The sequence below is a fragment of the Zootoca vivipara genome, chromosome 12 (assembly GCF_963506605.1).
Source record: "Zootoca vivipara chromosome 12, rZooViv1.1, whole genome shotgun sequence".
Taxonomy (NCBI): domain Eukaryota; kingdom Metazoa; phylum Chordata; class Lepidosauria; order Squamata; family Lacertidae; genus Zootoca; species Zootoca vivipara.
In genome coordinates, this window is record NC_083287.1 from 22,118,151 (window position 1) to 22,140,514 (window position 22,364).

Genomic DNA, 22,364 nt, shown 5'->3' on the forward strand with positions numbered 1-22,364 from the left:
GAACACACCTTTTTTTTGAAATATACAATGTAAAACTAAACATGTTTATATGGAAGAAAGTTCCAGAGGCCTATGGACCTAGTCCCAGTAGGTGTCTAAGATTACAGACTAAATGAGGCATCCCCAAACTGCGGCCCTTCAGATGTTTTGGCCTACAACTCCCATGACCCCTAGCTAACAGGACCAGTGGTCAGGGATGATGGGAATTGTAGTCCAAAACATCTGGAGGGACGAAGTTTGGGGATGCCTGGCCTAAATTCTAAACCTATTTAGGTAGTGGGGATTGGGGACTGGGTAAGTCCTCTGATTGGGGCTGTGATTGCCATCATTTAAAAAGTCTGCCCTATAGGAATAGGCCAAGGTGCTGCAAGAAAGGGTGAAGAGATATTGCCACTCTTCCTTTGAGCTGTTTGCACCATTCATGCCCCAGACCTGATCTGTGCTAGTTTGGGTCTTATCCAATGCTGTAGGCTAAGCTTACTGATCACTCAGCAATGGCTTGATGCATAACTAACAAACAGGATTAGAGCTGAACTTGGGGAGAAAAAATATCCTCAAGCAAACTGTCATAGTTCAAATGTATTTTTTGCAAAAATTCTCCCAGTTTGACTTTTGTCCAACAATTCCAATTATATTTAATGTGAGGACTTTAGATAAAAACAAGGCATAAAAGTACTGAGTTTGGTGCCATTATTGACTTTTTAAAAAATTATCGAGATATGAGATTTTTAAAATATATATATATCGTAAGAACATGAGAAGAGCACATAAGAAGAAGACAGTGGAACGGACTCCCTTGGGAGGTGGTGGACTCTTCTTCCTTGGAGGTTTTTAAGCAGAGGTTGGATGGCCATTTGTCACAGAAGCATTAGCTGAGATTCCTGCATTGCAGGGGGGTGGCCCCAATGACCCATGGGCAGGGGTGTACAAAGTGGGGGAGGGGTGGACCGCCCTGGGTGCCACTCTGGGGGGGGTGACAAGATGCCTCCTCCCAGCTTTAGAGCAGCCAAGGGCGCGCACAGTCCGTATTGGCTGCCACTCTCGCACGCCGTCCATAGGGTGTCGGCACGGGCTGCCTCTTGCACGGCGACCGTACGGGCTGCCGCACATGCGCAACCCGTACAGCCGCCGCACGCGAGCGGCAGCCCATATGGAGTGCACATACATGGGATGCCACACATGCACAGTCCGTACAGGATGCCGCACATGCGCACTCCGCACAGGCTGCCCTGCCCTGGGTGCCGGAGAGGGTTCCTCCGCCACTGCCCATGGGGTCCTTTCCAACTCTACAATTCTATCATTCTATGACTGTTGGGTCAAACCAAACGTCTGTCTACTCCAGAATCCTGTTCTCACAGGGGCCAACCAGAAGCCAACAAGCAGGGCATGAAAGCAACAGCATTCTTTCCACTTGCAATTCTCAGTAGCATGGAGTTTAAGCAGGCATAGGCAACATGGGCTCTCCAGATGTTTCGGAACTACAACTCCCATGATCCCTAGCTGACAGGGCCAGTGGTCAGGGATCATGGGAGTTGTAGTTCCAAAACATCTGGAGAGTCAAGGTTGCCTATGCCTAAGTTAAAGCATGCCATCATGACTACCAGCTGTTTATAGTCTTATGTTCTAGGGATCTGTCAAATCTCCCTTTAAAGTCATCCAAGTTGGTGGCCCTTATCTGGTAACAAAATCCATAGTTTAGCCATGTGCTTTGTGAAGAAGTGCACTTCCTTTTGTTTGTCCGAATCTTCCACCATTCATCTTCAATCAATGGCCTAGGTTCTAGCATCATGAGAGCGAGAAAGCAGGTTCTCCCCATAGAGGAGAGCATGGGTTGTGGAAGGGTTAATAAAACATGCCAGGGTTGGAGAGGCGGGTCAGTTTGGATGGCCACAGGTGTGATTGGTGGGTGTGCTGTTGCTGGGGAAATTTGCATGTAGTAAATGATTGATTGACAGCCTTACCCTATATATGCTTAGCGAGCAGCTTTCAGTTCCACTTTTGCTACTCGCAACGAATCTCCCACCCGCCCTCCTCCAGTTTTAGGCTTTGTTGCATTGACCTTGCAGTGCCTGTCTAGGGGTTGCCTGTATTCAGGGGCCTGGTAGGAATTTTGCCACTTGGCTGATTGGCTGGTGCCAGGTGGTTTTTGCCTACTACGCTGCAATAAGTCACAACTTGTAAGGTTGGCAGTTTGGCATTGGTTCAAATTGGATGGTGGAGGGGTACGGATTTTGGTTGGGCCTGCCCCTCATGGTTGCTGCTGCCTTTAGGGGTATTCCTCTAAAGGAATCCTGGGGCTCTACATGTTTGTCCGTTTATCCCCGTTAGGGGCCAGGGCCACGCATTTGTGCTCCTTGGGGAGCATCTGAGGGATGAGGTCAAGGGCGTGGGCCCCTGCCCCGATCTCTCCCAGAGGGTACTTACCTACTGGCTCCCCTACTAGGCTAGTGGGAGTCAGATCTGTCCCAGGCGGGGGACAGATGGTAAGAACCAATGCCTAAGCAACCACTCACATTCAGTTGTATTTAAATAAAGCTGTGGCCAAATTAATGCCAAAAACCTTAAACTTAAAATATTGTGTGAAGTGTGTTATTGGGGGGATGTCTTGGAACCTTGGCATGCAAAATATTTTTTCTGTCCCTCAGAGTCAAATGTCAGAAGCCAAACTTGAAAATATTTGAAATTTAAAAAATTGTATCCTGGAATTATTGAAATTTTAAATTGCACTCAATTTTATGATAGCTTTGAAATTGTGGAACGAAATGTGACTTTGGTTTGAGTAGTATATAACAGATTTTGGCTGATACGGGGACTGTTGTCATAGTACTGCAGTGTGAGAGATGCTGTTAATGGCCAGAATGATCTCTGAATTCTTCCTCCGCATCCAATGGGTGACTCTCAACCAGCTCACAGTTACAAACCTAGCCTTTGTGTTGTTTAAATAAATGGAAAGTACCTCATTTAGCATTGCATAAAACAGGTGCCCTATGGGATAAATGCATTAAGACATTATACCTATCGCAATTACATTTCCGCCTTCTGATGTGTATTCACCCGTGGCGTTTTGGCAATACACTTGCAGCTTTTATTTTACCTTTGGAGGAGGCGATTCCCTAAATGGGATGAGCAAACTGAATCATCTCCCTGAAGCCAATCCTGTAACATGCACTTCACCTCATCCTCCCTTACTTTGAATAACTTTGTACAAATGCGGCACCCAGGAAAAAGACATCCATCGGGCAAAATGAGAAAGCACAGAACCAGCAGAAAGGAGTACAAGAGGGAAAACATACAAAAGATCCCTTTATAATTCAGCGGATGAGCCTTAGTCCAACTTAGGAAGGGCAGTATGAGAGTCTGTGAAAACTGTTATCCCACTGCAGACTTCTTCCCAAACTCTGCTGAATTATTCTGTGAGTGTTAATGATTTTTAAAAGCCACTGACATGGCTCAGAGATTACATACTGTCTGCAGTATAAACAGTTATACAGAGTGTTTCAAGGACTTTTATTGCTTCTGGTTCCAAGCTTTCCCCTCTGCTAGTTAGGGTTTTGTGTGTTGTTGTTTTTTACAAGTGTCTATGTAACTATGCAAAATGTTCACAGATGTGCTATTGAGGGCAGTCTCCACCCCTGCCGGTTCACCCAGAGATGCTCTTTTAACCTCAGAAAACTCCTCTCTCCACAGTACTTAAAGGAATTCCTGTGGAGCAGGTGCTACTGATGGCAAGTTGACTCTGAGGGGTTCATCCACACCAGGCACCCCCAAACTTCGGCCCTCCAGATGTTTTGGACAACAATTCCCACCGTCCCCAACCACTGGTCCTGTTAGCTAGGGATCATGGGAGTTGTAGGCCAAAACATCTGGAGGGCCGCAGTTTGGGGATGCCTGATCCACACCATGCATCTCAATGACATTGTTTCCCTCAAATAATCGCGGGAACTGTAGTTTGTTAAGGGTGCTGTGAATTGTACTTTTGTGAGGAGGTGACATACAATTCCCAGAATTCTTAGGGGGAAGCCATGGCCGTTAAAGTGGACTAAATGTGCTTTAAATGTCTGGTGTAAAGTGTGTACTGAAAAGTCTACCTACAAGCAGCTTTCAACATTCTCAGTGGTCTGATTCCACATTCCTAGTTCAAGGTTAGACCCAAGGAAGAAAGAACCAGAGCTCCTTACAAACAAATGTTGACATCGGGAAGATGGAAAGGCTGGGGCAGCCACGAGCCTCAATGCCTTTTTTCCTTTAGGCCTATTTGGGTATTCCTACATACCTTTAAGAACTGTACACAGGGGGGGGGGAGAGCAGGGCCAGCTACCCACTGCTGCATCCTGCTATCCCCACCCACCATGCTTTGGGAGGGGGGTTGTATATTGAGGGGGTACCTGCTGTATACAAGTAGCATCCCTTGTAAGAAGAGCCCTACCAAAGAGCCAAAGGCTCACCTTGTCCACCTAGTTCTTCTTTATCTCCACTACAATGGATACACAAAACTCCACCTGAACTCCTTCCGATTACTCCAAGCTGCACAATGAAACCCTCATAGAATCATAGAACTGTAGAGTTGGAAGGGACCCTGAGGATCATCTAGTCCAACTTCATGCAATGCAGGAATTTGCAGCTGTCCTGTATGGGGATTGAATCTGCAACCTTGGCATTATCAGCACCGTGATCTAACCAACTGATCTCTCCGGAATCACCCAGTCTATAAGCTTAAGAATTCTTAACTGACTTGTAATCTAACTGCACCACTGAGGGCTAGGGAGGTGGGAGGGTGGGGAATATGGGGAAGTTTCTTTTTTGTTATTACGCCTTACTTAATTGTTTTCATTTTTAGCTTCGTAAAACTATAAAAGCCAATGAAAATATGTTTTTTTAAATAAAAAAAACATTTGCTTCTCATGCAAAAAATGGGGAGAGGCAATTAGAGGCAGCTGTAACAAATGAAGACCCCTTTTGGATGTGAAACAACACACAACTAAGCATCACATGGAAGGAGCAACACTTTTGTACTTCTCAGACTGTGCCTATTTAATTTTTCATATACTCAGTTGGGGAAATGCGAATTGGCTGTGATCTGCCTTTTGCATCTTGAGAGCATAACTGAACAACGAAATGAACATAAGCCCATTTACCATCCAAGGTGTGGTAGCACTGTGGGCCAGCGCCCCTCATTGTGAACCGGCATTGAGTCCTGAACACTGGGGCTAACCTGCCTTGCCTGCTGGAGCCTCAAACCCAAGCCTGCCTGTGAAATTGACCAATAGCAGGCAGGCTGGAAGGTGGGCCTTTCCCAAGGGGCGGGCCTAACGGAACAGAAGGCTTCTCTTGGGTCCACTCCTGGGGAATAAAAAGCAGCACGCCCTGGACTTGGCACCCAGTTATTCACCAGATCTCCCACTTTCCCTCCCTTTGTATATTGGTTTTCTTGTTTGTGCTTGACCTTGCTATGGACCTCGTTGGCTGCCGTCTTCGAGGCCAAGCAGGATATTTTTCCCCATCCGACCAATTGGCTGTTGTCTGGCAGTTTTACCTACCTCATAGCAACCATTACAACTTGGCACTTCAGGTAAGCCTTGGTTAGAAGGGAGGTTGTAGCCTCTGCCTGCGCCTCTGAGGGAAACAGTACCCCATTAAAGGGATCCCAGAGGAATTGCTTCCATCCAGATGCCCAGCTGGGAGCTAGGACCAAATCACTCCTCAAGACAGCGATCTCTCAGGGCCAATGGTTATACCCAATGCCTATGGCAAACCTCTGACACCCGTAAGCAGTAAAGTTGTAGCCTTATTTGACCCAAATTCTAATGTGTCTTGTCTGCTTATTCCTGGTAGATGGGGCAACAGGGTGGGGTGGGGCCTTGGCACAAAACTAATGTTTATCCTTATCCGCATCAGAATTGACAACCGATTGCCTTTCGCACTCCTATCTTCTTACCTGATAACATGTTATCTGTTTTCAGTGAAGGAAACTTCAAAGTCATTTCATGTTTGTGCCTGTGAATCATCAGGTGATCCTCTGTTGGAAAACGCTGCCAAGCAAACACAAAAGGAAGGAAAGATTTTGTTTCTGAGTATATGTCTGGCAAAGGACATGATTTTTGTTTTTAAGGTAACTGTTTCAGCCATTACGACAACACGGTAACAATGTGGGAAGGGCTGGGATCCAATGAGGCAATGAGTAAAATTCATCTTTACCCATCATTTAAGAGAACCTATTTTCTATAAGGATAAAGGCACATGTAAATGTATTTCTCTAGTGGTGGTTGCTTTGGTGGTTAGTGGATTTTTTGGTTCTCCCTCCCCTTTCTCTATACTTTTCAAGGTGTGCTTAGACAATAGTCTATGGAGATCATCATAAATATTAATAGTAATATTTCAGTGTTGGTATCAAAGTAGCCAAAACACCACGATCAATGCACATAAAACCCACGGGAATGCCAAGGTTTGTCATAATAATTGTAAGGCCATGGAGAATCCTAAGGGGAAGGAAAAGCCCAAAACAGCTCAATGAATATTAGAATGCAGATTATTTTGGGAAACTAGATTATGACTCCACACTGTGACATTTTGTTTCAGGAGCCACTTGTTATTACTGCGCAAGATGTCCCCAAAGGGCTGGAGTTATTTTATTTTATTTTTCTTATTTATTAAAAGGTTTGCTCTGCTTTTCATCTCATCTGGGTCTCAAAGCAGTTTAAAAGGTAAAGGTAAAGGGACCCCTGACCGTTAGGTCCAGTCACGGATGACTCTGGGGTTGTGGCGCTCATCTCCCTTTATTGGCCGGTGTACAGCTTCCAGGTCACGACTAAGCCATTTCTGGTGAAACAGAGCAGCGCACGGAAACGCCGTTTAGCTTCCCACCAGAGTGATACCTATTTATCTACTTGCACTTGGTTGGCAGGAGCAGGGATTGAAAAATGGGAGCTCACCCCATCACGGGGATTCGAACCGCCGACCTTCTGATCGGCAAGCCCTAGGCTCTGCAGTTTAGGCCACAGCGCCACCCGCAGTTTACAGAGAATAAAAACATAGGCAAATGTAAAACATACATTCACTGGACTAGTGACAGCTGTATAGCTTAGCTACATAATTGTGTTACGTGGCTTTGTTTATTTATTATTTCTATCTTGCTTTTCCTCCCACAGGATCTTTGGGGTGGTGGTACAGCATCCTAAATATAGTTTCTATCAGTGGTTCCCAATTACCGTAGCTAAGTACTGCGGACTTCCTGTTTTTCAAAAGCCAAGCAATGACTTTTGAAAATGTTGGAATCTCTGTGGTAGTTCTTGTTAGGTGAATGGTGTCTCCTACTTAAGCATGGTCCCACAAAATGAGATGCCCTGGACAGTTGATGGCTAGGTGCCACAGACTCCCTGAAGTCCACAGGCCACCAATTGGGAACCCCTGATTTATACAATAACAACATCTGAAACGAAATATCCAAACAATATCAAACAGCCTTTTAAAACCTGTAATAAATGTATAAAAGACCCGATATGTGTTAATACACCAGAAGATGTTATGCTACAACTATAGGCTTGGTTAGCATCCCTAGCCGTTCAACTCACCTGTGAGCAGCCTGGGGCACTGCAGACAAAAGGCCTCTCCTGTTCCAAATTCATCTTTGATTCCTCATGAATCTACATGTTAAAAGGAAAGGAGGGAAAGGGAACCCCTGAACTTCAGAAAACATGGAAAGTATAGTTGTCTGGGCCCCCATAAAAAAAACCACCAACAACACACAGAAACTTTACTACCCACCCTTAACTCCTAAAATCAAACTTCCTAGCGTCTGCTCATAAGTGCCCTTCCAGAGCATATTTGTGCACTTAGAACGAAGACAGAATTATCCTGTCAGAGGAAATTTCTATTTGGAGAAAAAATATTCTCAGTGTTATTATTAGATAATACTATGAACGCTATTCAGAAATGTCACAAATTAAATACTGTATACCTTTTTACCTTTGCCTCTTCTAGTGATTTTTTATCACTTCAAACATAATGCTTAAGAGCCTTTTCTAAGACTCTGAAGTGATTATCTTGAGCACTGATTAAGTATTAAGAAGATAAGATTAAATATTATTTATTGATGTATTTATTAAACTTATATCCAGCACGTTCCTCCAATTGGTGGTGGAACCAGGATGGTGATCATCAAACAACAATATGAAAACCTCTAAAAACAGTTCTAAAAAACCAGCTGCTATAAAACAGTTCAAAAACAACCTTCTAAAAATAAAATTTAAAACTCCTAAAAGCAATTAGGTACTCTCTAACTAATAACCAAATCCATGAGTAAACAGGAATCTTTTTAGATTTCTCCTAAAAGTTTATACTGAAGGAAATGGAAGCACTTCAAGAGGGAGGGCACTGCACAAGTTGGGGACCACCACCAAGAAGGCCCAGCCGTGGGTCACCACCAACCACTAACTGGGCCTCCTTTGCTGATCATAGGGCTGAAGATGGTTGATATTGAGGGAAGCACTCTTTTAATTTGATCCATTCCAATATAGGGTTGGATCCAGAGGCACTTCCTCCATAGCAGATCAAACCCTTGCTGTCCAAATAATGAGTGTAATGAAATAACCTCTGAAGGTATACAAGGACCTTTTTGCATGAACAAACAAAGCATATATAATCCACCTGTTATCCTTTGCATGAATTTATTGAAAATAATATTCCATCATTCTGTCCCCACATTGTGGATGAGGGGAGAAAACAGACTTTACACAACCTGACAATCGAGCCACTGCATCTCTCTCTCTCTCTCTTTTAATGTTTGGAAAGATGCAATGTGACTTCAGCACAGGGAGAAGGGGGAAGAGCTGAAATATTGCCAAACAAGTGGCAATATTAAGAATATACTATATATTTTGGAATGTTGAGCAGGAGCATTCTTTTTGGGGGGACAGGGGGTTTACATAAGCCTCAATTGGTTATATAATGGGAAACTAATACCCTAACTTGCAAGTAACTGGATCCTTGTTGGAGAAACAGATTTGACCATGTCACCCCATGGAAAAATTTGCTTCACTTCTGGCAAATGTACGGTAGTCCTTCTGGCAAACATTCCTTCTGGCAAATGTAGTCCAAAGTTGCCTTCCATTGCTTTGCTACCTTCATCCATAAAATAGCAACTCATGCTTATTAAATTTAGAACTTCCAAGGAGCTTGTTCAACAAATTACATCCATTTCATCTACTGTATATCTGAGTCATTCTGATTCAATTTTACAGTGGTATTTGTTAGTTCAAAAATTTGGAGATTCTGTCACATTATTGTCCCATTTTCGGGATTGGCACTCTTCGTTGAGAGCTGGTGGAAGTGTGGCAAGTTGATATTCCACTCCCATATTTCATTGCATTGTGACTTGCGCTTGTATTTTTGCTGGCTGTTGTTGCGATAGTTTAAACAATTGTAGATTATATACATTTGGACTTCTCTAGTTATCAAGGCTATTGAACCTTATAAGTGACACCAGGAAGGTAGATCTGCAAATGGTTCACATGCTCGTGTTTCATTGGCTTTTACCAATCATTGATTTGGAGGAGGGGGAGATTTCCAGTAGACTCATGGCATCATAGAATTGTAGAGTTGAAACGGACCCCCAAGGTTCATCTTCTAGTCCAATGCCCTGTGACACAGTGTAGTACACACTGATGCTTGGAATGCCCCAGAAATAATAGCCGACAGCCACATCGGACGTTCGGTTTCTGAAAAATGTTCGAAAACCGGAGCACTTACTTCTGGCATTTGAGAACCAGGATGTTTGAGAACCAAGGCATTTGAGAATCAAGGTACCACTTTATAGTGGTTTCTTTCTGAAATAGACTAATGCCATGCTTGCTTGCTTGCTTATATTACATTGGACAACTCTAATATGGATATGCATCAAGACGCCATAGAAATCTCTTACTTATCAGAAATTAACAATTCCAAAAATACCCTTTTTCATTCTGTGTTAATAAATTTTGTATTAGTGAAAGGCTTTGAGAAACTTACACTTTACATTTATTAGAAGAAGGTACCACACTGTCCTGCTCACATTCTTCAACTCTGGGTCAAGAGGCAAACTTCAAGCGAAGAGTCTGTTGCTATTTCAACACAGGCCTTTATTGCTCTGCTGATGCAATCTAAGTAAGAGGGAAAAACTGGTGAGAACATTTTATGGCAACCCACAAACAATTGTCTTGGATCAAAATAACTGTTTGCAGTAGGGCAGTATTCAGTTCAAATATTAAATAGTGTTACTTTTTCTCAGTGGAAGCTGACAACCGAACATATCTTAATCTGAATAAAACTACAGGATTATCTATGAACGTGGGACTAGATTTTCTGTAACATGTGAAACAGACTCGGCCATAATTTTCTGGAGCTTTAGGAATTTTAACACAAGAAGTAATTCTCAATGAAATTATGGAGACATTTTTATAAAAGGAGTTAAGGCAATATATACTGAACAATCAGCAAAATTGATAGTAAATAATGTAGTGGCTGAGAATTGCAAAATAACCAAAGGAACTAGACAAGGTAGTCCACTGTCACCTTTATGGCTTATACAGTGGGACCTCAACTTATGAATTTAATCCATTCCGAATGCACACTCGTAGGTCGAAAACTTCGTAAGTCGAGTTTCCCATAGGAAAAGCGGTTTTCCATAGGAATGCATTGGAAACGGAAAAATTCGTAACTCGAGGAATCACATCTAGCCGCAAACGGGTTTTCCGTTCAGATGCCGAAAAAATCGTAAGCGCGCCACCACTTTTTCCGCTCATAAATCGAAAATGTCGGATGCCGAGTACTTCGTAAGTCGAGGTCTCACTGTAATAGTTTTAGAAGTTTTGGCACAAATAATAAGATGTCATCGAGAAATTAAAGGAACTGGGGTGGAATAGAGACAATATATATTAAAAGCTTTTGCAGATGATGTGGTGATATCTGTAGGAGAACCAATAGAGTCAGTCCCAAAAGCACTAGAAGATTTTTTTTAAAAAAAGAAATAGCAGGTCTTAAAATTAATAAAGATAAAAACAAACTCCTGGTAAAAAAAATATATATATTTCCTGGTAGGGAAAATGGGGACATTCCAGGATCAAATCAGATGTCACAATGGCTTTCGTAACTCCAGAACAGTCCCTGGGAAATCAGGACACTTGGAGGGTATGATAGCAGCAGATGCATCTGAAGTGCTGCTCACAGGTCAACAGTTTGGGGTCCTAAGAAATCAAAGGCTGGCCTTGGAGAATCACCTAGGACAGCACTTTGTACAAAGCAGAACTTTTGCAGCTAGTGCAGCAGTAGGTGGAATTAACTTTCCCTCCTCAACCCGCCTTGACATAGATGTTCCTGCTGCTCAGGAACATGAGGCGAAGTAAAGCTGGTTGGTACAGATGCTACAGGAAGACCAAAGGAACAGGTGATGGTGGAAGACCAGCTTGTACAACAGGAAAACAGGGTGGAATTAAGATACTTTGCAAACATTTTCATCCTTGTGAAATTTGCCCACCCTTTCAGGATTCTTTGTGTCAGATTTCATTAAAAAGAAATCAGCACGGGACTATACAAAAGACACAGCAGACCGAAGAGTTCAAAGATCAAGTACAGATAGGATTGAGACTGTGCAGAATGTCAATATCTCCACAAACCCTTAGTCTGTAGGAAGCATATCCCACTGAACTTAAGTACCGTAAGTGAAATTAGGGTTGATCAGCTTCCTTCTTCTTTTTCTTCTTCTTGCCCAAAGTTGTTGAGCTAAAACATGAGTTTTTGAGCTATTTTTAATTAAAGTCATCAAAATCTACACTACTGACATGGGCCATACACCAGGATTTCCCCAGACATTTCAGCAATTTCCACCCAGACACTGTTTACGAGGACTGAATGCTGGCTATGTCCAGGAAATTCCGGACGTATGGTATATAGTAAAATATATGGGAACTGACATCTTAATATCAGAATCAAAACAATTGTGCTTGTAATCATTATATGCCAGTTTCTGAAAGTATTAGCATAGTTGTGCAAGTGAAAAGAAGCTTAGGGTTTAATGTAGATGTTAACAACATCTCTCAAAATTTATTGCACTGTAGTGACCAAGTAAAGCACGGTATTGGCAGCCTACATATGCTAGGAAACCCACCGCATTGTTGAAGCCAGACACGCCGATGAAATATCACTCACTCTGCACAGGGCAGAAAGATACATGGCATTCAGACGGAATGAGTGTGCATAAAGATCAGCTGAAGACAGAACTGTGTTCAGGTCAATATTGTTTAATATGTATTCTCTAATGGGTAATTCACATAGCTATGGAGGGGGAGTGTATTCTGACTTTTCCATAATCTTCACAAACTGACTGTGATAGGATGTGTATATATACATACATATCAAAATAGGCAACTCCTGCAGCCAAGGTGGTGCAAAACCTATTGCTCTCCTTTCCTTTGGACCACATCAGCAAGGCTGAGAGGAGGGTCTTGTTGTCTGGGCAGCCCAGGACCTCCATACACAATGCCCAAGCTTATACCACAGAGAGGTCACTTCAGTGCTGCTGAGGCAGCAAAAACAACGCAGGAGGCAGCACTTATGAGTTACTGGTATCTATAGCCACAGTAGGTGCTGTGATTCTCCAGCAGTTTAACTTCACCCCCGGAGGCGCATTCCGTTGTCTCTCAGATGCCAATGATACACAATAGGGGGGAAGGGACTTTTCGCATATACAGTGGTACCTCAATTTAAGTACACAATTGGTTCTGGAAGTCTGTACTTAACCTGAAGCGAACTTTCCCATTGAAAGTAATGGAAAGTGGATTAATCCGTTCCAGACGGTCCTCGGAGTATTCAATCTGAAGTGTACTTAACCTGAAGTGAACTTTCCCATTGAAAGTAATAGAAGGTGGATTAATCCGTTCCAGACGGGTCTGCGGAGTACTCAACCTGAAGCGTACTTAACCCAAAGTATGAGTGTAATTGGTTCTGGAAGTCCGTACTTAACCTGAAGTGAACTTTCCCATTGAAAGTAATGGAAACTGGATTAATCCGTTCCAGATGGGTCCACAGAGTACTTAAACTGAAAGTACTGAAACCGAAGCGTACTTAAACCGAGGTATGACTGTACTGGAAATGAAACCCCAATATTGTTGTAATGTTCTTGTGTAGATTAACCCACCACCACCACCCCCATCTCAAAACACGTGCTTAAAATTGAACGAGAGAGATTACAATGCCCAGGTACATCTTCAGTGGTACTGCCAAGTTGGAAGGAACTCTGAGCAAGATTCCCCTCTGGCAGGAAGGAGGGATGTTGCCATGACTGCTCAAACCCTTCCCCCCTAACCCTTCCCACCCTAACCCTCCCCTGTGGCACCTCCTTAACTGCTCTAGCACCCATAGCCTGCCAGCATGGCCCTTCTGTATCCAACCCATGTTCCCCATACATCAAAATCAACTTAGCCACAACCCCTCTTCAATGCCTTCCTGTCTATACCCCAAGGTAGCCCACTCATAGACCACCTCAAGCTCTTCCCACATTTCAAACTCAGAAACTAGGCCAATGCAGGGCAGGTGCTGGTAAACAGCCTCTCTCACTATCTTAGATCCCAAGCCTCACTGTCAATCTGTCATGGGGTTAGTGAATATACATTGCAAAGCATGGATCCAAACACAGCCAGGAGCAAATTACAGACATATTTAAGTAACCTGAAGTCTGGGGGTTTTGGCCCTTCAGATTTTCCGCAGGTTTGGAAACACCACCAGATCACACAAAAGAATTCAAAAATACAACACGTTAAACAACAAGCCCACTCCTCAAATGACCACTCCTCAAATATTTCAATATATAGCCCCCCCCCCCTGCTCACTTTGTATCTTACCCTTGTGGGTATATCAGATTAGCACAACGTTGCCGTTGCACAACTGCTGGAAAGGAATGGCGTGAAATCACTGAACCCTGTTCTCCTTTCAGTCTTTGCATAAAAAACAAATAGCTAAATAAAATATCTGAAAAATTTGTACGGCTTAACTCGTAAGAATATCACGCAGTCTTGTTTCCTGTTCCAATGTTATTCTTGAAGTGGGCTGCAGTCAGAATCTGATTTTCATCGAGCTATTATTATTTGCAGCTGTGCGACCTTCTTAACCCTGTTTCAAAAGTGACATTTCAGCCTTCAGCTTCATCCTGACTGGATGTTGCAGAGTTTTCAACCTTGCGATTAACCCTTAAGAAAGGGACAGAGTAATTGTCGTACATCCACCCAGTCTAGGTCAGAGGCTCAGCCTTGAAAACTACTCACTATGGGCATATTTGTTTTCCATGGAGAAATAATACGTAAAAAAAAAAAGCAGCTTCGATGGAATGTAAAATCCACATGGATTCACGAGAAATATCCATGAAAAAGAGAGGAGGGGAATCTAGTGCCCTGCATGCTGATCTCTCTTAGAAAGTCCACATGCCAGACATTGGTTCTTCATGCTTGACTTGGGGCAACTTCCAATGTTACGGGACAGACAAATTTCTGTTTGTCTACACTACAGCATGCTTCATAAGCACTCTAAACCATGAAGGAGGGAGATGCATGCCAGCCTTGATGTTTATCATGCATCTTCAGTCACGCACCAGCTCCTCACTATACATTATTAAGTGTTTGATGAAAGAAACAAGCAGTGAACAAATGGGAACTTGCCTTGCCTGTGAATCTTGAAGTATCCCGTAGCATTTAGCCCAAGTTCCTGTGGGCATTATTCCCAACTCCCCTCGAGTTTTGTTTCCCCCCCATTCCTAGAAGTTAGCATTCTGTGGACCCCGGTTACGCTCAAGTCTTCTCTGGGTTCTTTGTGGGGAATTGTTTCTACAGATTCGTCCCGTACTACTGCAAACTTCAGAGTTGCACTCAATCTGCTGACAGCTCTCTCTTGTGTGTGGCTGTCGTTCGCCGGTGCTATTTTTCTAGAACTACCATGAAATGTCCCTCATTGTCTTAGACTGGCAATGGTGCCCACCTTAGAGGTGTTGGAACTGAATTCTGGCAAGTTCCGGTTGGGGAAATAAAGCCTTGATTGTCGCTATTTTGCCTGCATAAGTCACAGAGGATGGAGAATTGAACTGGAATCTCGAATGGACTGAGCTGCCTAGTGAAGACATGCACCCAGTTCAGACCAAGGTTTCTTGCTTTGAGCACACAAGCCTTGTGTTTACATGCTCCCACACTTGAACACAAGTGGAGAAAGGTTTTTAACTTCCATTCCTAGTCCACACACACACACACACACACACACACACACACACACACACACGTTTCCCATTTTCAGCAAACTCAGTTTGATATCCTGGTTTGATATCCATCCTGGCTTGCTACCTAAATGTGGCTCGTACAAACTACAAACTCCCATATTAATCAGAAACAGGAAACTGATGTTTAAGGGGCCAAAAAACAAGACAAGAAGCTTTAAATTGCTGCCCTGTGCACATGAAGGCAAGTGCAGAGGCCTGAAGGCAAGTGCAGAGGCCTGATTCTCATGCTGACTTGTTTCTAACAACACATCTTGCATCCTTACACACTGGTCATCATTGTCAACCTCTGCAATTTGCCCAGCTTGATACAAAGGAATGGCCTGCAAACTTACATTTTCTAGCTTCTACACTAAATGCATGAGGTCGGGATTTTTGCTTTTACAGGTACGCTATAGGAAGAAAGGTGGCGCTGTGGGTTAAACCACAGAGCCTAGGGCTTGCCGATCAGAAGGTCGGCGGTTCGAATCCCTGCAACGGGGTGAGTTCCCGTTGTTTGGTCCCTGCTCCTGCCAACCTAGCAGTTCGAAAGCACCTCAAAGTGCAAGTAGATAAATAGGTACCGCTCCAACGGGAAGGTAAACGGCGTTTCCATGTGCTGCTCTGGTTCGCCAGAAGTGGCTTTGTCATGCTGGCCACATGACCTGGAAGCTGTACGCCGGCTCCCTCAGCCAATAACGCGATATGAGCGCCACAGCCCCAGAGTCGGTCACGACTGGACCTAATGGTCAGGGGTCCCTTTACCTTTACAGGCAGAAAGCAAATGCACCTTCTTTTTAAGCACTGAGATGGAAGACATTACCAAAATGAAACTGCATTAAATTAAGTTATATTCATCATGCACATACAGTGGTCCAGTATAATGAGCTTTTTCTTATTTGCAATCTACTATGTCCTCCAGTAGACTTCAGCCCACACATATATCTGCTACCTTCATGGTCTATTTCATGCATCTGATGCAGGATACTGCCTACACAAACTTGTGCCACAATAAACCAGTTAGTCTCTCAAATGTCATAATGATCATCTTGGTTGATTTATTTTCTGGGGGGCAGTAAATCCATTAGCATGGCTAGTTTTCTGGAATTACTCTAAAAACAGTATCATTCAAAACATGGTGAAGGAAGAGTTAATGGCAAACTTTGTTACCAGTTTCTCCCTGCCTGAGTAAACCCTCCCACCAATTTTCAGGATCATTGGAATGAAATGGAGTATGATGTTTTTCCTTCTGTCCAGCTGAAGTGCTTGTTTTAAAAACAGCTAGCATCAAGCTTTCCACATATGTACACATACAGGATTCATTATTACACTTGTGGCTGTTTGTGCTGCTATGGTAAAGGACCTGTCACCCATATTTTCCTGGATTAAAATATTTCCAAATGGGTCTGAATGCTAGGAAGAATTCTACATGTGTGGCTTTCTAAACAGGCCTTAGCATGATCGATGGCTGGAACCTCAAATCTCAGTGGTGCTTTTAGTGTAGTTTTATGCAATTATATGTAAATGCTGACTGCATACAGAAATACAATCGAACTGGAAACTTATTTATTTTTTTAATGGAAGAGTCCTCTATCAATCTATATAAAACAAAATGTCAAAAATTGTGGCAATCTTCTGAGTTCTCCAGAATTCTTCATCAGGGAAAAATTTGTTAAAGAAAGTAGGGACTGGGGCAACAAGGAAAGCACACGCACACACGCGCACACACACACACACACACAATTATGCTGATGTTGTAGCCACAAGTTCAACTTGTACACTCAGTTCCAAAATGGAGGTTGCAGAATAAGTCCCTCCCATGTGACCTCCAAGGGATCATAGATTGTAGGATAAGGAGAGGGACAAATATTCAAAAAATGAGAGTACCAAAAAAACTTATTATAGGCTTTCTTTTCGTAGATATAGATATAAAAACAGAAAACAGTACAGAATCATTGAATGGAGAAAGTATCTGAAACAGATTTTTTTTAAAGGACAGAACAGAGATCAAATACTATGTTAGATACAGATCCCAATTTCCCTCATGGACTTACTCTGGTGAAGTTTTACGTCCATCTTCCAAATCTAAACATCACCTTTGGGATGCAAGAAGAGAATTTCCCCTAGTGTAGTTCACGGTGTTCATGAATTAAAAATTCCCAGAGAGTGGAGAATTACAATTCATGGCTCAGAAGCCAGTTACATATCTCCAAACACTTGAGCTGAGAAAGTAGATAGACATTAATGGGGTGTACCAGATGGCGCTGTGGGTTAAACCACAGAGCCTAGGGCATGCTGATCAGAAGCTTGACGGTTCGAATCCCCGTGATGGGGTGAGCTCCCGTTTCTCGGTCCCTGCTCCTGCCAACCTAGCAGTTCGAAAGCACGAAGTGCAAGTAGATAAATAGTTGGGAAGGTAAACAGCATTTCTGTGCGCTGCTCTGGTTTGCCAGAAGCGGCTTTGTCATGCTGGCCACATGACCTGGAAGCTGTACACCGGCTCCCTTGGCCAATAAAGCAAGATGAGCGCCGCAACCCCAGAGTCGGTCACGGTCAGGGGTCCCTTTACCTTTACCTTTTTACCAGGGTTAGAGGGCAGGCCTTTGGGGCATAGCTGCCAAGTTATCCCTTTTTTACAGGGATTTTCCCTTATGCTGAATAGGCTTCCTCGTGAGAAAAGCGAAAACTTGGCAGCTATGCTTTGGGGGAAGAAGTCAAGAAACCCACTCCACTGAATGAAGAGGCGGGTCCCTCAAAGTAGTACACCTTAGCATTAAAGAGGACCCGCTACAGAAGACTGCAAAACCCAGAGCGTAAACTACCTAAAACTGTGCCATCTGCATGTTGCAGGTTATGACCTAGAGAGCCTAAAATATAAAAAAGACAAGAACAGGGATTGCAGTACTGTAAACTGGCAAAGCAAGAATGGGAAGTAGCAGGAGATATTGGGGAGTGGGTTGGGGAGAGAGAAGGCTGGAGAAATATGAAAAGTGGTAAAGGAATATGACTCCCATGGCCATGCGATGATTTTAGTAAATGACTCTCAGGTGCAGTGAAGGCTGGTCCAGTAGGGTGAATTGGGTGCTCCTCCACCAGCCTCAGCCTGTCCTCACCCACCTACCTCCTTACTTGCAACCAGTTCAGTGGGTCATTAAGAGAACCTCACCGAGCAACAGTTTTCAGAGTGGCTTCACAATTTATCCCTCTTCACTGGAAACACTGGAAATATTAGCTCTGTGAGGAGAATAGAGGTCTCCTAACAATTCTTAGCGCCCTACACAAACTGCAGCTCCCATAACTTTAGAACTTTAGAACTTATAGTAGTATTAGGTAAAGGTAAATAGAAATACTTTATTGTCACTGTTTACAGTGAGATTAAACGATTCCCCTTCCCCCACCACCTCAGTCCTCAGGGACCCCTGACAATTAAGTCCAGTCACACTTTAAAGGCCGAGGGAGCCGGCATTTTTCCACTTCCGCACAGTTTTTCCGGGTCATGTGGCTAGGATGACTAAGCTGCTTCTGGCGAAACCAGAGCAGCGCCCAGAAATGCAATTTGCCTTCCCGCCGGAGCAGTACCTATTTATCTACTTGCACTGTGTGCTTTCAAACTGTTAGGTTGGCAGGAGCTGGGACCAAACAACGGGAGCTCACCCCGTCGCAGGTATTCGAACTGCCGACCTTTCGATCGGCAAGCCCAAGCAGCACAGTGGTTTAACCCACAGCACCACCCACGTATTACAGGCCTTTAAATGTATGGTGTGAATGTGGCCCAACTTAGGCAATATGGATTCCATGGGTCAGTCAGGACTGTTTGGGCACAATAGTGCTAGAGGGCTATGGAATGATGCTCCCAGTGTAACACATTTGATGCCCACTGAAACATTTCTGAGGTAAATAAATTTGTGCATAAGTTGCCTTCCTTGGGTCCCATCTGGGGACAAGGTGGGGTATAAATAAATATATAATAATAAGTAATTTAAAAGTGTGCAAAGGCCAGAGAAGGCAATGACTGCTCCAGGGAGAGCTCTTAGCAACATCTGGTAAATACACAACACTTGAGATGCTTTCTCGTATGGTTGCAGGTGGGGCCCTGTCAAAGGGCTGCCCTCTCATTTTTATTCATGGGCTCATTGCATGTGGCGTTGTGACTTACAAGCAACAACTTTCCTTGCTGAACACCAAGCAACCGTTCCTGTTGTTGTTATTTGTCTACAGTTCATTAAGAGGTTTCCCTCCAAAAATAATATTGACAGAAGGTTTAAAAAAGAAAAGAAAAAAAGATTGTACTGTATTTCCAGTATGCTAATTGCTTTAGTTTACAGTACACCAGGAGATAAAAGAATGGGCCTACCTTGAGCGTAAATAAATAGCTGGCTTTCTGAAGAGAAGGAGGGGGAAACATGAAAGGCATCCTGGGGAAAACAACAACACGAGCCTTTTCAGCTGACTTTCATACCAAGAACAGATGTAAGGTTCTCCTCTCCACCCCCCACCCCAATGCAAACTTTGAAAAACATTTCCAGGCACCTTTTGCCTCCTGGTTCATCTTTCTGAAGTTTCTAAAACCAACAAGGGACATACAGCGCAATGTTGCAATGTGGGTATATCTATACCAGCTTTAAAGACAAGATCAGCCTGAATCCCTCAGCCTAAATGAGAATTCCTAGGGACAAATGAGAACTGATGGGGAATGCTGGTCATTTATAACTCACCAGGTAAAGGTAAAGGTAAAGGGACCCCTGACCATTAGGTCTAGTCGTAACCGCCTCTGGGGTTGCGGCGCTCATCTCGCATTATTGGCTGAGGGAGCCGGCGTACAGCTTCTGGGTCATGTGGCCAGCATGACTAAGCCACTTCTGGTGAACCAGAGCAGCACACGGAAATGCCGTTTACCTTCCCACTGGAGCGATACGTATTTATCTACTTGCACTTTAACGTGTTTTCAAACTGCTAGGTTGGCAGGAGTTGGCACCGAGCAATGGGAGCTCACCCCGTCACGGGGATTCGAACCGCCGACCTTCTGATCGGCAAGCCCTAGGATCTGTGGTTTAACCCACAGCGCCGCCCGTGTCTCTTTTAACTCACCAGGTAACCTTTGATTATTCTGTTGCTCCTAATCAAACAGGGCCATAAAATACCTCACTCCTCCAAAAACATCTAATTACAGTATTTACAGTACAGTATTACAAAAAAATTAATTACAGGAACCAGTATTTATATGAACCATTATATTTGGTAGGTTAGTACAGTATTATAAAATGTGGATCTAGACACCGGCAAGTGGATTTCTGCTCATAAAATGTGGCTTTCCAATCTGCTCCTTCCCACTATAGTTCCTTCCTTGTGTACCATCCCTTCTCCCACTGCTCCTGAGGCTGAATAATTCTCCAGAATGGTGCTTAGGGTGTGGCAGTTGCCTACCTACATGGCCCCAGGGCTGGTGTCAGAACATGGCATTTCTCAGCAGCTCCAGAAAGCTCAAGGAAGACTGTGACACATTTCTCACAGTGCCCTGATCCTATACTATAGCAGGGGGTTGCACAGGAGCACTGAAATAAATTTAAATTCCTTGCCACCTGGTGCTCAGAGTTCTAATGTTGCTGTTCACTGTCTAATAAGCCTCCACATCAAGGCTCATGATCTGTGTGTGTGTGTGTGTGTGTGTGTGATAATATAATAATAGTTACAGGTAGGTAGCCATGTTGGTCTGACGCAGTCAAAACAAAATAGGTGCTACTGGAAGGATTTTTTTAAATTTTGTTTTAATATAATAATAATAATAATAATTTATTATTTATACCCCGCCCATCTGGCTGGGTTTCCCCAGACTGTACAACTCTGTCCAAAGACCTTCCTCAACCATAATTCTCATTGCACATTCTCACATAGACCCAGTTTTTTGCATCAATCCACATAAAGTATCTGAGAGGATCTCCCAATATTTACACCTTTAGGAGCTACGTCCATGAATTCAGAAATTCTGTGTACATGTAAACCTGCCCTGAGACAGTCAGAATCCTGTTCTGATTGGATCCTTGTTCCACCTTTCCTCTTGGGAACTGCCTCATAAATATAACATGCTTTTGGAAATAGCTTATCTCCAACTTCTATGGCCAAGGACAAGAGTAGCTAGTGTGGTAACTCCTGATGTTGTGGATTACAGTTCTCATCATCCCAGACATTGACCAAGCTGGCAAAGGCTGATGGGAGTTTGTTCCAAAACATCTGGAGGTACATTGGTCCCCCCTTCAGCCCAGGGAACTCTGACCTCTTCCACAAACAGAACCCAGGCTTAGTTCAGGAAAGGATGATCTGTACATTGAAGTACTTTAGGATTTCTGCTGATAAAGCACTTTGTGTTTTATTTTCTTTTAAAGGCAATGCTTCACTCCCCCCCCCCCTAGTAAATATATCTTAATTAGAGCTGTTGTAAGTGTCAGGCAGGTATAACTCAGGACCGATCCCACTCGCTAACTAACCACTCAGTTACATTATAATATTTTTGAGGAGAGTGAAACAGGAATAACTAGTTAGATCTAGGCTGGCAAGCAACTAGTAGACTTGACATGTGTTATTTCATGCTCTCTGGGATCCCCACAGCTCCACAATGGCCCAGCTCAGAGTTGGGGAATAGCAGGGCTGGTGGCAGCTACTCCTGTGCAAGTAACAAACAGGAAATTTCTCAGCCACTTCTTGTGAAAGATGGGGGATATTGTGTGCCTGTGTCAAAGGATAATTGGGGTGGGGTGGAAGCTTTGCCCCAATCTCCAAGGGTACCTCACATGTAGACCCTTGTTAATATTTGGGCATTTGATAAGCTTCACAACTTGTTTTCATCAGCGTCAAAGCAAAATATGGCACATACTATCAGCTTAGAGATACAAATTTAAGCAAATGCAAAATGTGATTGTGATTGTGTGTGTGTGTTTTGCAGCGCTTTTCTTTTTAGAAAAAGAGGTGCCAGAACTCACCCTCGTTCACTTGGTATGGCAATTGTGCTCACCTGAAAGGTGCCGGAACTCTGGGCTTGAAAAAAAAGCCCTGATATTTTGTCATATTAAATAGTTAAAATGCTCATAAATATTAATTTAAAAATGAC

At 43.5% G+C, this 22,364-nt stretch overlaps 1 protein-coding gene across 3 annotated transcripts in view; it reads right to left on the bottom strand.

The window, feature by feature from the left end:
* Positions 1–22,364, bottom strand: part of CREB5 (cAMP responsive element binding protein 5) — a 265,933-nt gene that overhangs the window by 197,877 nt on the left and 45,692 nt on the right. For 2 of the 3 annotated variants that reach the window (XM_035130002.2, XM_035130004.2), the window contains exons 2-4: positions 10,003–10,133; positions 7,569–7,640; positions 5,936–6,029 (exon numbers count right to left, since the gene is read on the bottom strand). In XM_035130002.2, the coding sequence (XP_034985893.1) occupies positions 5,936–6,029; positions 7,569–7,622 (148 nt within the window). In that variant the 5' untranslated portion in view covers positions 7,623–7,640; positions 10,003–10,133. The remainder of the gene's footprint in view (positions 1–5,935; positions 6,030–7,568; positions 7,641–10,002; positions 10,134–22,364) is intronic. The other variant, XM_035130003.2, reaches the window with a different exon arrangement.